This window comes from Aulonocara sp. 'chitande type north' Nkhata Bay, linkage group LG5, assembly GCF_057382095.1.
Source record: "Aulonocara sp. 'chitande type north' Nkhata Bay isolate Kocher_YH1m ecotype deep benthic linkage group LG5, A_spYH_male_GT1.1, whole genome shotgun sequence".
NCBI classification, from domain to species: domain Eukaryota; kingdom Metazoa; phylum Chordata; class Actinopteri; order Cichliformes; family Cichlidae; genus Aulonocara; species Aulonocara sp. 'chitande type north' Nkhata Bay.
In genome coordinates, this window is record NC_141348.1 from 26,464,778 (window position 1) to 26,482,336 (window position 17,559).

A 17,559-nucleotide genomic window follows, 5' to 3' on the forward strand; every position below is an offset into this window, starting at 1 on the left:
ATACATAAGCTATTAACTGATTTATAAGCTATTAACAGCGATGAATTACATTGCATGAGAATGCTTTAGCTCGAGAAGGCATTGTTAAAGTGTAGTGTAGTATTACTGTAAGTACTTATCTACAGACAGTAAACCTGTGGGTGTGTCTTTGTTTAGTTTACTGTAACTAAATATATGAGGGCAGCGGCAAAGACAAACTGTTCTTTGTTGATTGAATTAAATGAATTAAAGCCTTAAAACTGATAGGAACCAGTGCTGGCTTCTACTGTAGTCTGCTGTAGTCATTTTACTTTAATTTTAGTGTTCAGTGTAACCTCCTTCTGTGTTCCATCAGGAAGGATATCTCTGTGTAAAACTCTGCCAAATTAAATAAGCAGAGAAGATGAAAGCATTTTTAAAAAATAATTTCAATGCTCACTGTCTTAAATATACATATATGTAAACATATATAGTCATAACTTGTAAAGATTTTTATATTTTTGCTGACATTACCCCAAAATAATTTGTTTAAAATCTTTTTTCCCCGCTTCCTGGACTTTCTTGTACTTCTACCACCATCTTTGCTTTTCGCTGCTTCACATCTCTCGTAGTTTCTCATTTTTTGAGTGCTGCGCCCCTCTACAGTAACCCTGCTGCAGCTTCATGAGATGCCTTACATTTGAACTATTTTAGCAAGTTCTGGAAAGAAGTGTGGATAGATAAATCATTTTATTACAATTTTTAAACAAGTGTCTCTAGAGTGTGCAGCAGATTGCACTGCCTTGCCGTGAGTTTGCTTTAAAGAATAGGGAAAAAAGAAACATGACCTCATACTCTAAAAGTAATGCGACAATAACATAATTATAGCTCGTAATGCTGAATGACTATGTGGTGATATTTGTTATTGCATTACTGGTATTTGTGGTATAAATGACTGGCTACAAGGTGACCAACCTTATGGTTGAAAAAGACCATGGGTGGGGATTTAGTTGAAGAATGAGTTTATGTACACATTGAATAGGTGAGCAGAGAAGAATAAGTCTTAAATAAATTATCCTTCAGTTTTAGTTTATGTGTTGGATTTTTACTCCATCACTCCATTCTAAATATTTGCATCCTGTGCTTACTGTTATTTGAATGTTTAACTTTCTGTATTACTTCTGCTAAAATGACATCATGATCTGACCTGTTCTCAGGAATGTATCTCTAATCTTTGTTATGGTAACAAGTTTGCTGTACGTCAGTAGCTGTGATTCACAGAGCAGGTTTACTCACTGTTATTAGCTCATTTTGACCATCAAATGTTAGGTGACACAGGCCTTGAGTGGCTTACCACGTCTCATTGGCTATTCCCACAGACTCCAGGTCCCTGGTCACATTTAAATTCATTAGTTATATCCATAGTCATTATTTCTGTTAAATACTTCCGAGATTATCTTTTTCTACATTTTCTACCTGACCCAAACACAGTGTTTGGGTCAGGTAGAGCGGCTCATGTTTAGACTGATCAGTCCCAAAGTAAAATGCAGTTATTTTTCATCAGCCTTCACATATCATATTCTTGAGTGAAAATGGATCATATTTTAACCCTGGAGAACCCATGGGGTCAAATATGACCCCATGGGTTCTCCAGGGTTAAGACTTTTTAATGCACAAGCAGGCGACAGCAAAACCCACGTTAGGCCTTGGTTACAGGCCTTCATGTACTTAGCTGCATAAAGCTGATTTACAACTCTGTCTAGTGTACCTCTGCTGACACCTGGTGGCAATTATGAGTTACTACAAACGGCCTGATATTGAATTTACCGCGTAACGTATCCTAATGGAACAGCATCACATGAATAATTTTGTAAAACCTGTGTGGACTTTATTTGACTATATTTCATATCGTTTAAATACTTTGACGTTAATAGTAAAATGACAGTTTCGACAGAAACTTTGCTAAAGGGATGACTGCCCCTTTAAGAGCGGCGACCAGCTGCTCAGCGCCCAATCGCGGCGCGTAAACTGAACTTTGTTGTTGTCAGCAACTAAGAGCTAACTGTTAGCTAGCGTTAGCCGGACACCGAGCTAAAGAGGCGATATCTTGCACCCCATTCGTCCTAATAACGGAGGAAAGCACGGTAACATTTAGCTTGGACAGCTACGAACGTAAACAAGTCGCTTCCATCAGGATTTCGCCTCCGATATCAACAAAAATGACATCTGCGCTGGTGAGTTTAACTTGCTGCTTGAGCCACTGAGATGAAGTTCGTTTCTTATTTGTGGTTTCCACAATGTGGCTTATTGGTTAAGAGTTAAAGGTCGATATATCTGTAGATTTATTACAATACATCATATATTTTTTTATTTGATATGGACCCCTTTCTTTTTGCTGCTTGTTTTAGCTTTATTTAGAGCGAGAGCAGATTATAAATCAGGGTAATTTTACTCTTAGTCTGGATTAAATGTCTGTGAAGTCGTAGCAAAGTGACTCATTACTCAGTCTGCTGAGTGTCCAATGTAATATATACATTTATACTAATGTAACAACCGCCCTGTGCAGTCATGACAGCCACATATGTTATGTAAATGATACATTTGTGAAAGTTTAATGGTATCGTTTCACTCATTTGTCATGATCTAAATTGCCTTTGCAGATTAAATGCATCATTTTGCCGACAAAGTGACTAACAAGCAATTAATATGCCAACAATCTGATATTCTGTGTACGGTAATTACAGTATATTGAAGTTATAAGAAAAAGAAACGATAGAGTAATTTATGCCACCATACACTCACCGTCCACTTTATTAGGTGCACCTCGCAAGTGCTGGGTTGAGCAGCCTTTTTGCCTTGAGACCTGCCTTAATTCTTTATGTGAAGCTGCGGTTTTGGTCCATATTGACATGATCGCTTCAGGCAGTTGCTGCAGACTTTTCGGCTGCACATCCATGATGAGAATCTCGTGCTCCACCACATCCCAAAGGTGCTCTTTTCGATTAAGATCTGAGTATGCCTATGTGCTTCAAGGCTCAACAAGTTGTGCATTCAGAGATGCTTGTAACCAGTGACAAACAAAGAAGAAAACAAGCTTATTTTAAGTTTGCATAAACGAAACCTCATTTTCAAGAAAGGTTGGTCAAAACCTCTCTTTGATGAACTCCAAGAGTAACTCATAAGACACTATGACAATATATATTCTGTGCAATACAGTCATGCACCATACACCACAGTATCTGGTAACTGAAGGGAAAAAATATACTCTTTAAAAGTCTTTCCCGTTCTTTCCTTGTGAGGTTGTTATTGTTAATATGAAGTAAGATAACTCACTTTATAATTTTCTTAAAAAGTAGTGAAGTGTGCCAGACTAGCAGGGAACTCCTACATCTTTTGATAAACAATATTTGCTGCCAGTGAATGGATCACACGTGGAACCAAAATGATAGATTTCAGTATCAGTATTTGCCCCCACTCCTAATTTGTAGCAGGTTATTAATGACATTTAACTTAATTCAAGTAACGATCCTGTTAGTCGTACAACTTAAAATCCCAAATAAAAAGTAAATGTGGGTTTACATAATATAATATAAAGATGCATTTAAGAAAACAGCATTAAATGAGGCATGATTACAGGGAATATCGCTAATAAGAGTCAGTTTTCTATTAAAAAATACAAATCAGCAAGAAACCAACTTCAGTAAGAGAATATTTTCTTTATTTACATATAGATGTTTGTAAAAAAAAAAGTGCAGTTTAGAAAAAAAAATAGTACAGAATTCTACTAAAAGCAAGTGACTCAAATATGATCTATAACTGTTTCTACTTTCTGTCTTTCTGCCATTTCAAAATCTCAACACTCGACACCATATTTGTCAAAGTGTCTCGTGATGATGCCCAGCTCCAGCTCCACAGTCCCCATGGCTTCGGTGTGCAGTCTGTATCTGTCCGCCCCGCTGTAGATCAGGTCAGGGCTGAGGAGCTGGGGACCTCCGCCGACGAACATTTGCGCCAGCCGTTCTTGCCAGGAGCCCACGGGCCTCCAGGTCGCACAGCTTATTCGGTGATGTCCCGGACTAGAAGGGACGTGGCAGAAACCATAACCATAGAGTTGGCACCGTCCGAAAGAATCTTGATGCCACACCTCTAGGTGAATCTTCGGCCAGCCTTGCAGCCCTTTGGTCGCGTAGTGCAGATCGATCGGGTGGCTCCAGTACGCTATGTCTCCGATTTGGGGGCTATCCACCTGGGTCTGACCCTCCTTCAGCCCGGATAAAAGCCGCCATGCTTCTCCCGTATGAATTCCCCATTTGCAAAACAAAGTCTTTTCCGGGAAACCACTTGCACCAATGATCTGCCCTATAATGTGCAGCTCTGCCATGCCACACTGGTTCACTTTGACAAGAAAATGTGGCACGGAAAGTCCTGTTTTGTCTCTCCGATGTTAACGGCTAGCTTAGCGGCTAGCTAAACTAACGGCTAAACGTCTCCTTGGTAACCGCCTACCGTGATTTTCGACAAATCCCCTGAGTTAGACCTCGCAGGCACCACTTCCGGTACGAATGCCGTCCAACATTATGAAAACCCTAAGCTTCACCTTTATAAAATTGTTTGTCATTAGTGAATAATTAATTTTCACCAATTATAATATTGCCAGAATTATTCCTGAGCTATAATAAACGTGTGTGGTGAAAACGCGGTTGTGTCACGAATTTGGAACTACACCCTTACAGGTTTAACTCAGAGTTAAATTTGTCCTAATGGACCGAGTTGTTTCTGTCTTTCATGCATTGTTTACAAAAGTCCGTTCGTCGAAGACATAAAACACCTCTTCATATTAATACTTTTTAATTAACTCGTGACGAAGAATTGACTTTATTGCTCAATTTCTCTGAAGTTTAATCGGCGTTTGGAGTCTGTGAACAATTACACTGTGAAACAGCGCCAGTACGCGGCTGTACTGCGCTCAGACTCCACAGTTCACTACTACACTGAAAAAACAGTCTTATACTCCGTGGAGGACCTTTTACAGTATATAAAAGGTTTATGTATACAGTATTTTATTTTATATTTTAAATGAGAAATACAAATGATATTTTATGAAAAACCCAAGGTTGGGAGTAGTGTGAAATGTGACTGCACATTTGTAAAAAGAGGTATTGAACTTTGGAATAGTTGTTTAGGCATAATTAGTTTTAACTTTAGCCTAAACATATTCGACACATTGTCATATAAATGAACCAGATATGAAGAAATTAAATAAATTTAAACTTGCTACTTTTAGATCACATTGTACTCCTAGGAACATTTTATTTCATTTATTTGAAAACTTTCTTGAGTGGTAATTTGCCTTTACCACTTACAGAATATAGTTTTAGTTGCATTTCTGTACAAAATTGTTACATATAATTTTTGTTTTTATCTAGCTGATATACAAGTTAGTGTATTTCTCGCAAGGATCTTGCTGGCATTAGTGAAACGTTCTTTGAAATGGATTGAACATTGTTAGACTGAGATAGTGATTAAACTATGATATAGATATAACTCCCACTAGGTTTATATCTTGGACTCTCCACCATTTGACCTTAGAACTGAAGAAGCTTCTCGGATGAGAGGTGAAACGTCTTCAAGCAACTGAAAGAAGTCCAGACGCTTTTCTTTGCAAGCTCCTTTGACTACGATGACCTGGATGACTGAGAACCTTCACAGACATTAAACTATGAGAATGTAATCAAACTGTTTATCAAAGGGAAACTGTGATTTTTAAGACACTCAAGCCTAACACTGGCTGGTATAATGTTAGGTTGTAACCAGCTGTTCTTGTTTGGCTGGCTTGTTATTAACTGCCTTGAAATGCTAATGATAATAATAAGTAACTACAATGATATCTGGAATAAATAAGCATGTTTATGCACATTTTCACGTATTAGAGCGGTGACTTCCGTTCAGAAGATGAGGGTTGAGGTGAGGAGGGCTAGCATGACGTTTCAATGACCTCAATGACCCCAAAACGCATCAATTCGGTCACTTAATATGCTGAGCCTCAGAATGTGGTGTAACATCGGTTTGCATGCTTTTGTGTACATATTTGTCGACAGCTGTTTCTTGTAAAATCTTGTTGAAAACTTTCCCAGAATAGCAGAGGCAGCCATGGTAACATATTATTGGCCATGGGTTTTGCAATGAGATGTATCACACACAGTGGGTGCCTTTCACAGTAAACATTTTGACTAGCAGCACAAGTGTTACTACTAACATAAACACAGACTTGTTTCCATTCACGTGTCATACTAAGTCGTGACCGTGAACCTGTTCTAGGAGCCTAAAACCAAAACAGTGTATTTTTATTAATCTTTCTTTCTTTCTTTCTTTCTTTCTTTCTTTCTTTCTTTCTTTCTTTCTTTCTTTCTTTCTTTCTTTCTTTCTTTCTTTCTTTCTTTTTTTGTTTGGTGTGACATGTCTAAAAAATCAAAAGCTGAAAGAGCATTAATTGAGTGAACCCATACTTTACTTTGGTGTCATAGAAGTGCCTTGTGTATTCTAAACCTTACGTGTGTAGTTGGGATGCTGTTAGCGATTTTATGGAGAGTTAGAAACTTACTCTGTGTTATTTTCCCATAGACTTAAGAGAGTAAAAAAAGAATAACTGCGCAAAATCAGAGGACCTCATTATTTTAGCTACAAATCATAACTATGGGGTTCTTTGCTCATGTTTCCAGGCCAGTTTTAGTCACATCATACACCCACATAGTCGTGATGAGGAAGAAATAGCACTTCTTCAGTGATAAGCTCTTAGTAAATAGTACCAAATTTTCTGTTTCCCAGATGTCTAACTTATTGCTTATTATTGTAGCTTTTGTAGTCATGAGGACATTTTAACATTTTGACATGACTCTCTGTTTGCTCCCATAGTCTGATCCAACCCTAGAAAGACATTTCAAGGGTCACAGGGACACCGTAACAAGTGTGGACTTCAGCTGCAACATGAAACAAATTGGTAATGATCTGTTTGCCTTCAGATGTAACTGTTTGCTGTTGCCTTTGTCTTTTCCTTTTTGGAAATACATGATGTTCTCACTCACACCTGTGCTTCATCCTCTCCTAGCCACAGGCTCCATGGATTCCTGTGTGATGATCTGGAACATGAAACCTCAGATGCGAGCGTATCGTTTTGATGGACACAAAGACGCCGTCCTTTCCGTCCACTTTTCCCCATCAGGCCATCTGGTGGCCTCTGCCTCCAGAGACAAGACTGTACGTCTTTGGGTGCCAAGCATGTAGGTGTTAAAGTAAAATCTTTCTGTCTTTTCTGTTCTTTATTCCACCACAGATTTACTACAGAGGACAATGATGGTGACTCATAAAGAGCAGCAACTACTGAATATTGTTTGTCTCCTTCTGCCAGCATGGAGGAAGACACACATTGCTGAACACCTTCTGGGTTTTGCTTGTTTGTTTTAAACTTAAGTAATGTCTTGTGTCCATACAGGAAGGCTGAGTCAACAGTATTCAGGGCTCACACTGCCACTGTGCGCAGTGTTAACTTTTCTGGTGACGGACAGACTCTGGTCACGGCCTCTGATGACAAGACAATTAAAGTGTGGACAACACACAGGCAAAAGTTCCTCTTCTCTCTCAACCAGCACATCAACTGGGTCCGCTGTGCCAAGTATGAGACACACATTTAACACGATACAATGCATCATATTAGGACATTTTGATAGATTTACACTTCAGGCATCACATTATGACCTTTGACAGATAAAGAGAATTACACTGATCATTTCCAAAATGCATCTTTTTTGGGCTGTTCCTGGTCAGTATCTAACAATAATAATCCAAAAAAAGGAAGTTTCATCTTCCCCAGATCCCAATCCAATCCAATATCTGGTGGATGTACTGGACAATAAGTTCCATAAATGGCCTAACCTTGCATCTTACAAGAATTAAAGGTTCTGTTGCTAACATATTGGTGCCAGATACCATAGCACACCTTCAAAGGTGTGATGGAGTCCATGGCTCAATAGGCCTGGCCTGTTTTGGCAGCAAAAGGGGGGACCAACTCATTATTAAATCTATTTCCAATTATCTTTTGACCTGCCACCTTCATTGAATCGTTTGTCTGACTGCTTGAAAGAGGTCACAGAGTGGCTGTCTGCCAATTCTCTCATTTTAAATGAGAAGAAAACTGAGATTATGGTGTTTGATAGTCACCGACCTCCTCAGTCTCTATACTCCCGGCTGTTCTTTACGATCATCTGGTCAGTTACCTCTGGCCCAGCCCAGGCACCGTCTGAAGACTAGGGGTGATCGTGCCTTTGCCTCTGTAGCACCAAACCTCTGGAATAGTCTTCCTGCTACTGTTCATCCCTCTGACTCCATTCAATCTTTTAAAGCACACTTGAAAACGTACCTATTCGACCTGGCTTTTCCAACTCACTAATTCTCACTGCTCATTAATTGCTCGCTACTCATTTCTCTGGATAATCATGATTTCTCTCTATCTCTACTTACTTGCTTTTGTTTGTTCTCTATTTTAGCTTGTTTTAATGACTTACAGTTCAGTGTAATCATTTACTGTTTATTCCTTACTGTGAAGCACTTTGATGTACCCCCTGGTTTTAAATGTGCTATATAAAAAAAATCGTATTGTATTGTATTGTATTAGGCAGGTGGTCATAATTTTATTCCTGATGCCTGGTGTATAGCTGACCTTTTCCATTACACCATGCATTTTTGAACATATTTTATACAGATTGAGCATTAATCATTTACATTTATTTTTTTATATTATTATTGCAGGTTTTCTCCAGACGATCGCTTGATTGTGTCATCCAGTGATGATAAGACCATAAAGCTGTGGGACAAAAACAGCAGAGAGTGCATTCATTCTTTCTATGAACATGCAGGGTGAGCACTTGCGAGCACCTGAATGATGAATAGGAGGAGCTAGGAGTATTTATTTATTATTGTCAGTTTTCTGCTGGTGTTCTGGTAAGGTCAGAAAAAATCCTTACAAGTGTACTGATGCAACGGCAGTAAATGCTGGAAAAAATCTGACAGAATCAATCCCCTAACCATTTGTTATCCTGTTCAAATGTTTATGACGAAGGCACTGAACACCTGTTCAGTCATTACACATGTGCCCTATTCCCTTGTACATTGTGCAGTCTGTTATACTGAAACACTTTAATGAGACATTGGCTGTGTGAGTCTTTGATACATTTAATATCCTGTTTTACATCTTTCTTCTTACTTCTTTTTAACTTTATTGTGTTTTATTTAGAGTCTGACATACTGAGCTCCTTTCTTTTCTGTAGTTTTAGCTTATTGTGTTGAGATGATAATAAGATGAGCTACACTTTATCCCATATCGTTTCTTACAGCAGCTGAAACACTAGAGATAATAATACCATTAATGTAAAATGCCTCTCTTCCAAGTAAAAAGCATTGTTATAGAGGATGATGGCATGAGGTATAAAAGACTTCCTGTATCCTTGTGGCAGCAGAGTCTGTTAGAGAATAAACTTTATGCCTGCCTGTAGGAAGTGATGCAGAGGGTGGTCAGGATTAGCATCAACATCCTGTCCCACGATAGACTCAGGTCAACCACCATCTATCGTTTTTTTTCTCGACCTCTCAACAAAATCATCTGCTAGTGCTCCTCAGAGAATCCAATCATCAGAGTATTTCTATAGGTGTCATGACCCACAGTTGTACTGAAAGTCTAAGCAGTTTAAGGTGAACAGGAATGGAGACATCCCAATCACAGCTTAATTTATTTTGGTGCTGTATGCCACTGCATAAGATAAAAAAATGAAATTGGGGGAAAAAGGGTCCAGAGAAAGCTGTATATATTTTTTTAAGTTCCCAACATTTAGAATAAGAAATTTCACAAAAGCCTTCATGTGTCTTAAAGTGTTTTAAAATAGTTAACTTTCTCACTATAAACCTTAAATCATTAACCCTTTCCACCAATGACTAAAGCTTTTGTGTTGTTTGAATTGACCTTCTGGGTTATTCCAGGATTTCAAATCTTTTAAATCACTGTTTCTCCTTTACTTTGCCTTACTTTGTTTTTTTTTTCTCTTCTCAAAAGTTATGCAAACTATGTGGACTTTCATCCCAGTGGAACATGTATTGCTGCAGCTAGTACTGACAACTCTGTCAAGGTGTGGGACATCAGATCACATAAGATGCTACAGCACTACCAAGGTAAAGACACATCGATAATATTTAAAACCGTAATCGTTCTTTCTGGTCTTTTTAAGGAGTGAAACCAGAGTTTACACTCAAGTGTGACATTTTCTAGCTTCATAGCAACACAGTTATTTTCATTAATTAGTCACAACCACATCAATTCTAAAGACATACTTAAATATTTAAAGAATCACTGAATGCTTTATCACTCTCAGTTTAGTCACTCCTGATGCCTTATATAGAGCTTTATTCTGAAACACCAGTTCATCATATGCTGAGTCAGTCCCATAGAAACAACAAAAGCCACAGTTTTTGTTTGTTTTAATGTATGGTACTTTTGGCCAAAGTTTAGACATCTGCTCTCAGAAATTGCAGTACAGCCAAAGTACCTTTGAATCATTATGTTAAAGAGAAATTACTGAAATCGCACACAGGGAAATTTATATTAATGGCAAGGAATGTTATTGATCTTTTGCATATTCATTAAACTTAATGTTGATGACTTTTTATCAGTCTTGCATTCAGGCTGGTTGCTCTAATTGCCTCCCTTAAATGGATTTCAGTTGTTAGGTCTAATAATGGATAATTACATATGTCTGAGGAGATTTGGTATGAAGATAGAAGCTTCTCCTCCTCCTCTTTCATTTTTTTTCTGGCCCTACTTTCCATACTGGAGTTATTTTGTCATTTTGCTAACTTAAAGTGTAAAAATGGGAGTGGCTAGTGTTAGACACACATGGGACTGAATAATGTTTTTAGACATCAAATGATTAATGAATAGTTTTTGGTCCTGATTAGAAAACCTTTAATGAAAAATTGTTTAGGGGTTTGTATGAATAAGCCAAAATCAATAGCAGTAACATAGCAAGTGGCAGTGGCACATTGGTATATTTATGTTAACCATCTGTGCACATTATTTGGTAATTTATTGAACTGGTTTGTTTCCATGAGGCAGAGCCATACTATACAAACACCCACTGCTCTGTGCTCTTTCATAGCTATTCAGCATCTTTTCCCAGCTTGTGGTATCAGGATGCCTGCAAGTGTGTTGTAGCCTCTGTAAGCCAGGAGAGGGACCTATTGCTTGCTAATTTGTCAGCTGCTGATTCATGTATGGCGGGATTGTTTAAGTCTAGGGAGGTCACGATTAGTTCTTTGTTCTTAAGGCAACTTGATGTATTAGTGTGTGGTAATAAAAAGCTGGTGTTAAGCCGTTCTCAGTTAAGCAGGATTTGCAGCAGTGTGATGTGCAGCAGCACTACACTTCAATGGCAGCTAATTTAGTCCTTTGAGGTAAAAGTGCCTTTAAGCAAGAATTTCTCATTTTCACAGCTCAAAGCTGTGCTTGTGTTGCTTTAAAACATCTGAATCGGGGAGGGGGGGCGCTCCTGTAGCTCATCTGTTGAGCGCAAGCTGAGTCCCTACTGCAATTGTCATCCTCTCTTTCTCTCTCCCTCTGACTGTTGCTGTATAATAAAGGCAAAAATGCCAAAAATAAATCTAAAAATAAATATATTATTTCATTAACTGAGCATGTGACTTCCTGTAAAGCTATAGCTAGAAAAAACGAATCAATAAACGTATAAAATATGAAGGATTAAGTATGAGCAGGCATGTAATCTCATTGTATTTTGTATCTGGCAGTTGTGATGTATCTTAACCTGTTCAGTCATTTATTTATCTCTTATTTGGACAGCAGCTGGTCACTAAAGGGTGTCACCTGTTCTTCTTTATAATGTATATATAATTGAAATCTCATAAATGCATCAGAGTCCAAGTAAACTAGTAAATATTGCTCATTTATATTATTTGAAGAGAATAAATAAACAATTAAGTTGTCATAATCATAAAAGCAATTTTTAAGCATAAATGCCAAATATTTAATGGCTCTGTATTCAAGGTTGTTGAAGTAATATTGAATAATTTAACGTTTTCATTTGCTGGTGTGTTGACATTTGGTGAGATCACCTTGCCTTCTCAGTGACCAGTCTACTTCCTGGAATAGTCCTGTATAGTGTTAGCTACTCAGCCCCAAAGATTTGATCTGACAAGAACCAGTCATCCATCCACCCGCCACCAACATGCCCATTAGAGCAGAGAAGGCCAGATGAATAGGAACGATGGTGCGCGCTTGGGGTTATATTATTATATTATTATTATTTTTTTTTTGCTGAACATCAGTCAGCACTGACCCTCTTTATCAGTACTGCACTGAAGACCGCCTGCACGCAAGCCTTGTCTTTCTCTTCTTCTTTTTCTTGCTGTCTGTGATTCTGACACATTCATCATGACAGATGTAAAGTAGCAAAAACACCGACCTAACAGTCAAATTTGCTCACTTTTGAAGTAGAATTATAGTAGAATATATATATATTATTATTATTATTAGGGGTGCAACGATACACAAAATTCACGGTTCGGTTCGATACTTTGGTGTCACGGTTCGATATTTTTTCGATACAAAAAAATGTTCATGCCTTTTTAATTTGTCATTTATTAAAATTATAAATATATATTTTAACTCAAAAGTACAGTTTTTAAATTTAATGTTGCTGAAACAAAAGTAATTAAAAAAATAAATATATCTCAGGGCTCTCAATATTTCAAAATCCCTGGTAGCCCTTCGGGCAGGGACTCTTCAGTTTTTGGTAGCCCAAAATAAATGTAAGTAGCCCGAATAAAAAAAGAGAGCAATTTTTTGATTGATGTTTTGTTTCCTGTTTTGTTTCCTTTACAATATTATACATTAAAGTATAATATTGTAAAGGAAACAAAACATTAATCAAAACATTGTTGAAAAACAAATTACAACATTGTATAAAAATTACAATCATCAACTCAAATACTTGGTTCTAATTGAACAGAAATTTCTATGAACTTGTAAGAACTGTGTAGGACATGAATCAGTCTGTGTCAGATCCTGAATTTGAAATTTCCGCTGAAGTCACGGGTGAGAGGCAAGTGGAACCAAGATCTAGGCCATTTGCTTTTTGAAGTTTGCAAAGACGGCTAAATTTTGCCAGTGGTAGTTCACTCTTTGCAACATAGTACGCTGTTCTAAACAGATTTTTCAGGTTTATTTTTAGTATGTTATTTGCAATTGGTGTTTGTTCTGGGAAAGATATTGCAGACTGAGCAATAATGCGTTTCTTGCATTTCTCATGGGTTCTAATGGGGGCCTTTCTTAAAATGACTGGTCCCAGTAACAAAGGCGCTTGTCGACTCAGAAATCGAGAGAAAACCAACAACACACCCGGCAGAACATTATGTTATTTACACGGGTGCACATAAGTGGTCCGCATGTGCGCAATCGCTGTCAAAATAAAAGACGCGCACCAGATAAGAAGTTGCAACGCGCGTTTGCGTCCATATAAAAAGCACTGTTTTTGTCCGCTAGAGTGGGATTTTCACGGCACATTCCGCACCACATCTCTGTGCGTTCATCATTTGTTTGAAGCCAGCTCTCCCCCTGCAACCACTTTTCCGAGAATACGCGCTTCTTTTGTTGTTCGGACTCCTTCTGACATTTGTTTGGAGGTAGAGGAACACCAACTAATTGCTTAAAGGAGCTTCTTCGACATCTTTAAGAGTTTTAAACAAATGTCTGTCCTCCTCCAGAAAATCTTATGTATGCAAACACGCGTTGCAACTTCATATCTTGTGCGCGTTTTTTTTTTGTTTTTATTTTGACAGCGAATGCGCACCTGCGGACCACTTATGTGCAGCCCCGGTTATATAGCTCATCATATTGCAGCCACAGAAATTCTTTTGTCCATGAAACCATAAAGCTGCACTTTCTTTTTGCCTTATAGTCTGATTTGTCATAACTTTTCCGTTTTGTGGTAAGCTTTTCTTTGGCTGTCACTTCTTCACCCTGACCTGTCTTATTTGGCTCAGCAGAACTAAAATATACATCCTGCTGCTTTTACACACACACACATAACGGTCAGCGATTCTCTGCGCTATCAACCTCTCACATGTTTAAGCTTGCTGCGGGAGATTTCACTTGTCATGTTTGCATAGTAAACTAACGATTGATAAGACGATGTCAGAGGAATTGGTGCGCAAATTATCATCACTCACCAATCAGTACTGTCGCTCTCTATACACAGTTCGCACGATTGCAAAGTGAAAGCAAAAAAACAAGCGCAAATTCAAACGCGATTTCAATATGTCACATATTGACAGTGGCTCACCGATGCCAATGACATAATTACCCAGCTACATTTCCGAAAGAATGCAAAAGCATTGACATATATTTTTCCTTCCTACAATAGCCGGACGGGCAGGGCAGAGATAGATTTTGGTAGCCCGACTGGAAAAATCGCTAGCCCCAGGACGTCGGGCTAGCGATTTTGCAAGCCCTGTATCTGATTGAGGAATCACTCATCTTTGGAAAAGAGAGTTTATTACAGAGAAATGGCTCTTTCCAAAATAAAAGCTATACTATACGCTTCTTCTGGGCTATATTCTCAGCAGCATAGCGGGTCAGGGCTGTTCGGGGTTCTGTTTGTACAGTTATGTTTTGTTTATGTTGCCATAGTGACGGGTGACGCCCTCTCGCTGCGACGGTGTGTCCTTCCGGGGTCAGAGGGCGCTCTGTGTGTTGTTGTTGCTGTGCGGTTGCCGCGCTGAGCAGTTAGCTAGCGGCAGTGTTCTTCTGCAGATGTCAATAAACGGCTGTGCTCCCTGGCTAGCTCACGGGAAGCAAGACCAAACGACACCTCCATCTCCTCGTTGTCTGAGCTCGCCACATTGGTGTCAGAAGTGGGATGATGGTGGCACCCCATGTTCCTCTCGAGTGACTTTTCCCCCGCCGGTCGTGACCGGCCGGTGCGCTAAAAGAACGCACCTGGACATTTGCAAAGTGAAAGCAAAAAACAAGCGCAAATTCAAACGCGATTTCAATATGTAACATATTGACAGTGGCTCGCCGATGACATAATTACCCAGCTACATTTCCGAAAGAATGCAAAAGCATTGACATATATTTTTCCTTCCTACAATAGCCCGACGGGCAGGGCAGAGATAGATTTTGGTAGCCCGACTGGAAAAATCGCTAGCCTCGGGACGTCGGGCTAGCGATTTTGCAAGCCCTATGTTACAGGCATGGCCCTTTAAGGGTGAAGCCTGATGGGAAATGTATTCGGGATGTGTGTAGCGGGACTGCCTGGTGTGTGTGTGAAGAGAGAGAGCGGAGAAGGGGAAAAAGTAACGGTTAGCTACAGAAGAGATGAAAAGAAAAGAAATAAAAGGAATATAATAACTCCCTCGACAGCCAGAGTTGTGTCGGCGGCTGTGAGTAAACTGTTTCAGCCCACTGTACGCGGTGTTCGTGCCTTAGAGAAGAAATAAAGTTCGGTGAAGCAGTTTCCTACGCCTCCTTCGATCTTTTTGCTAGCGGAGTTGACCTGTATAGTAAGCTGTTGCCGGCTACGAATCAGTTACGGAACCTTCAAGTAACTGCCAGAGGTTTCCTTACTACGGTTCAGGGCCGCGGATCTGGCGCGGTAACACCTGTATCTGATTGAGGAATCACTCATCTTTGGAAAAGAGAGTTTATTACAGAGAAATGTCTCTTTCCAAAATAAAAGCTATACTATACGCTCCTTCTGGGCTATATTCTCAGCAGCATATTATAGCGGGTCAGGGCTGTGCGGGGTTCTGTTTGTACAGTTATGTTTTGTTTATGTTGCCATAGTGACGGGTGACGCCCTCTCGCTGCGACGGTGTGTTCTTCCGGGGTCAGAGGGCGCCCTGTGTGTTGTTGTTGCTGTGCGGTTGCCGCGCTGAGCAGTTAGCTAGCGGCAGTGTTCTTCTGCAGATGTCAATAAACGGCTGTGCTCCCTGGCTAGCTCACGGGAAGCAAGACCAAACGACACCTCCGTCTCCTCGTTGTCATCGCCCACATTGGTGTCAGAAGTGGGATGATGGTGGCACCCCATGTTCTGACCCGAGTGACTTTTCCCCCGCCGGTCGTGACTGGCCGGTGCGCCAAAAGAAGGCACCTGGACATTTGCAGGACTTTGTGTGGGGTAATGGGGTCGTGACCCCTTAGGTGGGGGCTATGTAGCGGGTCAGGGCTGTTCGGGGTTCTGTTTGTACAGTTATGTTTTGTTTATGTTGCCATAGTGACGGGTGACGCCTTCTCGCTGCGACGGTGTGTCCCCCCGGGGTCAGAGGGCGCTCTGTGTGTTGTTGTTGTTGTTGTTGTTGCTGTGCGGTTGCCGCGCTGAGCAGTTAGCTAGCGGCAGTGTTCTTCTGCAGATGTCAATAAACGGCTGTGCTCCCTGGCTAGCTCACGGGAAGCAAGACCAAACGATACCTCCGTCTCCTCCTTGTCTGAGCTCGCCACAATCAGGTCCCCATAAGGAGAATCATGTGCTAACGGCTGTCTAAATGACTCGGGTAAAGTTTGTAGCTTGTTGTTTTTGTCTGCTTCCACTTGTCTTTGCACTAGGATGATGTCGGCGTAAATGTGCAGTCATATTCGTTGTGTTCCCACTAGTGCTGTCAGCGTTAATCTCGTTGAAATGACGTTAACGCCACAACACGGCAAATCTCCGTTAACGAGCTACCCCTGCGTGGGGCTAGACGGCCAACACGTTAACGAGCTAACTGATATATATATATATATATATATATATATATATATATATATATATATATATATATATATATATATATATATATATACATATACACTCAACAAAAATATAAACGCAACACTTTTGTTTTTGCTCCCATTCCCCATGGGATGGACGTAGAGACCTAAAATTCATTCCAGATACACAATATAAACATCCCTCCCAAACAGTGGTCACAAATCAGTCCAAATGTGTGGTAGTGGGCACATCTGCTATATTGAGATAATCCATCCCACCTCACAGGTGTGCCACATCAGGATGCTGATCTGACATCATGAGTAGTGCACAGGTGTACCTCAGACTGCCCACAACAAAAGGCCACCCTGGAATGTGCAGTTTTGTCTCACAGCAAAATGCCACAGATGCCACAAGCAATGAGGGAGCGTGCAATTGGCATGCTGACAGCAGGAATGTCAACCAGATCTGTCGCCCGTGCATTGAATGTTCATTTCTCAACCATAAGCCGTTCAATCATTGTCATGATATATATATATATATATATATATATATATATATATATATATATATATATATATATATATATATATATATATATATATATATATATATATATATTAGGGGTGCAACGATACACAAAATTCACGGTTCGGTTCGATACTTTGGTGTCACGGTTCGATATTTTTTCGATACAAAAAAATGTTCATGCATTTTTAATTTGTCATTTATTAAAATTATAAATATATATTTTAACTCAAAAGTACAGTTTTTAAATTTAACCCTAACCCTTGTGCGT

At 39.5% G+C, this 17,559-nt stretch overlaps 2 protein-coding genes across 3 annotated transcripts in view; one reads left to right on the forward strand and one right to left on the reverse strand.

Moving 5' to 3' along the window:
* Positions 1–1,798: 1,798 nt before the first annotated feature.
* Positions 1,799–17,559, forward strand: part of poc1a (POC1 centriolar protein A) — a 51,322-nt gene continuing 35,561 nt past the window's right edge. The window contains exons 1-6 of one of the 2 annotated variants that reach the window (XM_086292596.1): positions 1,799–2,192; positions 6,871–6,955; positions 7,064–7,235; positions 7,448–7,627; positions 8,761–8,868; positions 10,058–10,173. In XM_086292596.1, coding sequence (XP_086148722.1) covers positions 2,178–2,192; positions 6,871–6,955; positions 7,064–7,235; positions 7,448–7,627; positions 8,761–8,868; positions 10,058–10,173 — 676 coding nt within the window. In that variant the 5' untranslated portion in view covers positions 1,799–2,177. Of the gene's footprint in view, positions 2,193–3,860; positions 4,515–6,870; positions 6,956–7,063; positions 7,236–7,447; positions 7,628–8,760; positions 8,869–10,057; positions 10,174–17,559 lie in introns of those variants that run through there. The other variant, XM_086292597.1, reaches the window with a different exon arrangement.
* b9d2 (B9 domain containing 2) lies at positions 3,655–4,653 on the reverse strand. Its single transcript, XM_086292598.1, has one exon. The coding sequence runs from the start codon at positions 4,337–4,339 to the stop codon at positions 3,812–3,814; it is 528 nt and encodes a 175-aa protein (XP_086148724.1). The 5' UTR covers positions 4,340–4,653; the 3' UTR covers positions 3,655–3,811.